The sequence below is a fragment of the Monomorium pharaonis genome, chromosome 2 (genome assembly GCF_013373865.1).
Source record: "Monomorium pharaonis isolate MP-MQ-018 chromosome 2, ASM1337386v2, whole genome shotgun sequence".
Lineage (NCBI taxonomy): Eukaryota > Metazoa > Arthropoda > Insecta > Hymenoptera > Formicidae > Monomorium > Monomorium pharaonis.
Genome location: NC_050468.1, coordinates 8237927 through 8243450, shown reverse-complemented (window position 1 = coordinate 8243450; position 5524 = coordinate 8237927). Strand labels below are relative to the sequence as shown.

General features: G+C 34.9%; 1 protein-coding gene across 1 annotated transcript; it reads right to left on the bottom strand.

Moving 5' to 3' along the window:
- Nucleotides 1-3077: 3077 nt before the first annotated feature.
- On the bottom strand, nucleotides 3078-5264 carry LOC105837116 (queuine tRNA-ribosyltransferase accessory subunit 2). Its single transcript, XM_012681619.3, has 6 exons — nucleotides 4697-5264; nucleotides 4371-4520; nucleotides 3823-4287; nucleotides 3537-3739; nucleotides 3315-3440; nucleotides 3078-3246 (listed from the first exon to the last, which is right to left on the bottom strand). Exons 1-6 carry the CDS (start codon nucleotides 4811-4813, stop codon nucleotides 3114-3116), a joined length of 1194 nt encoding a protein of 397 aa, XP_012537073.1. The 5' UTR covers nucleotides 4814-5264; the 3' UTR covers nucleotides 3078-3113.
- Nucleotides 5265-5524: the final 260 nt, after the last annotated feature.

Sequence of the window (5524 nt, the reverse complement as noted above, 5' to 3'; positions counted from 1 at the left end):
GCCCTGACCATTTCCATGCGTTCTAATAAATAATTTAGTTAATTAATTATTAAAAAAAATTTTTTTCTCCTGCCGTCGGCATCGCATTCGCGAGAGATGAAGTGCAAACAATTTCGATTATTTCTTGACAGTTCTCAATAGTTCTCGCATAGTTCCGAGTTATTCCATGCGTTTTAATAACAATTCCGTCAATTAATTATTTTTTAACAATTTTCCATTCCGACTCCCGTCGGAATCTGTTTGCACCTCATACCTCTGCTGAATGCAGTGACAGGAGTCGGAATGGAAAATTGTTTAAAAATAATTAATTAACGGAATTGTTATTAAAACGCATAAAATAAATCAAAACTGTGCGAGAACTAGTGAAAACTAAAAAATGTGATCGAAACAGCACTTTGCACGTCTCGCGAATACTGTGCCGACGGCAGGAGAAAAATATTTCGAAAAATAATTAATTAATAAAATTATTTATTACAACTCATGGAAATGATCGGGGCTATGTGAGAACTAGCAAAAATTTTTGTAGAAACAATGATTGACTCTGTTTGCATCTCATACTTCTGCTGAATGCAGTGACAGGAGTCGGAATGGAAAATTATTAAAAAATAATTAATTGACGGAATTGTTATCAAAACGCATGAAATAGGTCGAAACTGTGCGAGAACTATTGAGAACTGTCAAAAAAAAAGTGATCGAAACTGTTTGCACTTTACGCGTCTCGCAAATACTGTGCCGACGGTAGGAGAAAAAAATTCAATCATTATTCTAACGACAGTTTTCTCTAGTTCTCACATAGCCGGACCATTTCCATGCGTTTTAATAACAATTCTGTCAATTAATTATTTTTTAACAATTTTCTGTTTCGACTCCTGTCACTGCATTCAGCAGAGGTATGAGGTGCAAACAGATTCGATCATCATTCTTACGACAGTTTTACTGGGCCGACGGTAGAAAAAAAAATTTTGAAAAATAATTAATTAATAAAATTATTTCTTAAAACACATGGAAATAGTCGGAGCTATGTGAAAACTAGCGAAAACTGTCGTAAGAATAATGATCGAAACTTTAATAACTTTGCACTTTACGCTTCTCGCGAATGCGGTGCCGACGGTCGGAATAAAGAAATGTTGGAAAATAATAGATTGACGAAATTGTTAGTAAAACATGTACCCCGGGGCCATGCGCCATTATCTAGAACATTATATCCCATCAAATAGTCGAAAGATTTTGTTACTCGCATGATTGCGATTGTAAAATTTTAAGATCGCGAGTATGCGAGTAAAAAAATTTTTAGCTATCTGTTGGAGTATAATGTACTAGATAACTAGATAATGGTACGCTGTGGACGGGCAGGCAAAAGTATTACTAAAATATAATGTACTTACTATGCTCGTTCGCAGCGGTCCACAGCGATCGTCCTGAAGCAGAGACGGAGGCAACGGCGAAGATAATCCTGAAGCAGCGAGGAAGGCAACGACGAAGCACTTCACACACCACACCACACCACATCACACCACACCACACCACACCACACCACACCACACCACACCACACCACACCACACCACACACACACACACACACACGAGGCGATTGCGATATTCTTTTCCGATAGACGAGCAGCGTACATGTTCACTACCGAATCTTCGCGACACAACTGACCTACCGAACCCCTCTCGTCATGCAACTGAGCCCGGTCCGCGCGGAGTCGTCGAAGCGTTTGAAAGAGGGAAGGAGAAAATAGTAGGCGGAGCTAGTAGCTGATTGGCTACCGTGAGTCGGGCGACTCGGTGATTTGGCGAAAAAGAAAAGATAACCGTTAGGCTCGGAAATCGTGAAGGGGACGATTTCCGAGAAGTTTCCGCTTCGATGCTTCGGGTAATCGTTTCTCGGAATTCGTCGAGGGGACTGGCGCCTGAGTGGCGCCTCGCTTTTTTTTGACGACAGAAAAAACTTCGGACAAGCATCCCGGAGCCTCAACGATTTCCGAGAAGCGATTATCCGAAGCATCGAAGCGGAAGCCTCGCTTTTTTTCGACGACGGAAAAAACTTTGGACAAGCGTTTGCACTTAAAATCAAATAGGCCAAACGCGATTTTTGAGGAATCCTATTCAATCACTATTTTCGTTCACATGAAAAATAATTTACTTACAATTAGAACTTATAACAGTGGTATGATGTGTGACTTCACGAAACGAAACCCGAAAAAAGCGCCAACAATCGAGGCACACTAAACAGAAGTAAATCAATTCGCTTCCCGAGTTTTGTATCTCTGTATGATTGCACGACGACTAATAAAGTTTCATTAATCATACAGAGATACAAAATTCTGGGAGCGAATTGATTTACTTCTGTTCAGTGTGTTTTAACGTGCCGTACTTTAACGTATTTTTCCAAATGTAACGGTCGCGCCAAGTGAAATTCTCGCGCGCGGTTTACGTTTTACTCGTGTGTGATATTTTATCTGTAATATCGGGAGTGCCGAATAAAGTATCGGGCGATCGTTATTAACGTGCGGTTCGAGAATAGCAGGATGATGTCAGCAGAAAGCGGCATCCATGGAGCGACTCGGTATTAAATATACTATTTTTTTAAGTGATACATTTAATTCTTTACCTGCTTTTGTGTTTAAGTTTAGGAATAATATTTATCACATTTTCAGAATCAAAACCGGAAAAGGAAGTAGCAGTAGTAGCAGCAGCATCAACAGCAGGAGCAGCGACAGCAATTGGTGAGTAAATTTTTATCAAGTCAATTAATTAAATTTATATCATGTATATGTGGTATTGCATTTTATAGAATACGATTATGCACATTTGCATAAAACAGATTTAAAATATAAAAGCATATAAATGTAAAATTTACGGGTATAGCATGAAACAGAACCAAATAAACGTGGAAATAGCATAGAAGAGACCCGAAGTCATGCACATTATATACCTATAGGATTCATAGATATTTGACTATGTAGTTCAAATGAACATACAAAACATTTTGTGCACATAGAGGCGCTGATGGATGAAAACACCTTAAAACGATGCGATGACCGCTCTTAGGTTCCTCTGTGGTACAATATAATTTATAAGTTAAAAAATAATTTATTAAGAACAATGTTTATACAGTAGTGGATTCAGAGTTGATAGTTGCATATTTTAAACGAATTTTTGTCTGAAGTTGACTAAATGTACCAGTTTTTATACTATTACGAATGACATTGAAGAACTGAAGATAATGATGAATGTTGTGTCTGAAACCACAAGTAATTAATAAACATATGTGAGATTGATAAACCACAATTTAAAAAAAGTTACATACATCATTAAAAGTACTAAAGCAAGCATTTCCTTGGTATGATGCAGATGATGAATGTATGCTCTCGTATGATTTTGACATGCAAGACATTTGCATTGTTTACAAATAGGTGAAAAATCGTCTGCATATCTAAAAAAAATGTGTGAAAGTACTATTTAAATGTTTTTACATTTTTATTATTTCTATATTATATATATTTATTAAAAATAGGGGTCTTTAATTTACCTTTTTTCTGCTATTGACATTGCATATTGATTATTCTCACAAACGTCATGATCACACATGAAAGTCAAAGCCTGTGATTGTTCGGTAACTACATAAGGATAAGATGAATCAAATACATCTACTCCTAATTCAATAAGATCTAATACAGTTGCTGGATTCCAACAACCCATTGATACTCTAATTTTATTTGTGGGCAACAAGTTCTAAAAAAAAAAGATCACATTTATTACAGTAAACTTTAAATCATACAAAATGCATAAATTTTTTAATATAAACTAATGCTTACGATGGTATGATGTACTACTTCTTTAATTTGCTCCGATGAAATGTTCTGTACACTTGGTCCATTATTATGCAAGCCATCTATTACAAATCCTGCCAAAGGCTTATCCTTTAAATACTTTATGGATTCCTCTCTAGCTTGCAAGTTATAACCACCCTCCACTGGTCCTAGTATTCCTCTCGATTTCAAAGTATCTGAGTGTAGATGGATATCTAAACATTGTTCTAGTAAAGTTTTACTTCGAAGCACCGCCTTTGAAACTCGTTTCGCTCCGCTATTAATATTCGTATCTCCATCGCATAGAGCAACATATAGATCTGGTTTACAAGCTTGCACAAATTCCATATATTTATTAGCTGTAACAGCAATTCTTCCTGTTCTGGACCAGACAGAAATCGAATCTAATTGTTGGAACCCAGAATTGGTAGTATATGCAGGATCATGTATTGATAAAAAATTTATATATTCCTGAAAATGAGTCCTTTGATTACTAACAGTGCAATGAAATTTTAATACATATTAATTGTTTAATAATTTTGTTTCTGTCGTACCTTCATACTAACAAAATCTGCAAAAGAAGTATCCAATTCTTTAATGACATCCATCATTAATACTGATGAGGAAAGTGAGACAGATAGTAGTTGTTCCTCTTTTGTTATGGTTTTAAAGACATCTTTTGTTAAATGTGGTACACTGCCACTCTAAAAATTATATTAATGCAAAAAAATCATATATAATTATAAAAAAGTGATATTGGGTGCTTTCCATTTAGTGACACAAGTATCATTCTATCTTTGTCACTCATTGAACATAAAAAAAGATAGAACAATGCTTGTGTCGACTTGTGTTACTAAATGGAAAGCACCCTATATCATACCTTTGTGTAAATGAGAAGCAGAGGCGTTTCAAAAGAAACATTTGGTAATCTTTCAAAACCACTTAATGTACCAATTCGTGTAGCACAACGTGCTACGGAGTCAGTGAAAAACTTCATTGTTTTACTATATTTCACTATCCTTTTATCTTTGACAGATTTTTTAAATAAATAACAGTTAATAAATATTATGTAATAAAAATGTTTTAAAGTTTTCACTATAACACATTTATAAATTAGTTGTATATATGTTTAATATATTTTTTATTTATCCAATCTAAAAAAGGAGAATTATTTAAAGAGCTACATTGTACACTTTGCTTTTATGTAATAACACGTGACTCCAATATAACCTCAACACAATTTTCAAATTTTATTAACAATATAAATATTAAATATTTACAAAAATAAATTTATTTAATAAGTTTCAATTTTTTAATAAGTGACAGAAAATATCGAACAATAATAATTCTCAAAAATAAATTTTAAAACAAGGCATTTATATTGAAGCAGTTCACTGTCAGTCACAAATGGTCACGAAGATTGTCGGTTTCTGACGTTCTTTCCCGGTGTTTCCCGGTTTCCGTCCACCAGCGTCTCCTATGTGCACATTAAACTATATGGTCAAATGTCCACGAATCCCATAGGTAATATGCATGAATTTTTGGATCTCTTCCGTGCTATGTTCACATTTATTCGGTTCTGTTCCATGCACATGTAATCGATATAGTTTTGAGCTTATATAATTTAATCAGCAGATTATGTGGAACTGCATGGAAATAATTCTTTCAATACAAAGTATGCCATAGTATACATACATAGTAAAATATG

Bases quoted from the DNA above. Each gene is read 5' to 3' on its own strand.
- LOC105837116 (XM_012681619.3), bottom strand. From the start codon at position 4,813: ATGAAGTTTTTCACTGACTCCGTAGCACGTTGTGCTACACGAATTGGT. The intron at 4,288-4,370 runs GTACGACAGAAA...ACTCATTTTCAG, and splicing joins CAGATTTTGTTAGTATGAAG to GAATATATAAATTTTTTATC. The intron at 3,247-3,314 runs GTATGTAACTTT...TTGTGGTTTCAG, and splicing joins GCTTTAGTACTTTTAATGAT to ACACAACATTCATCATTATC.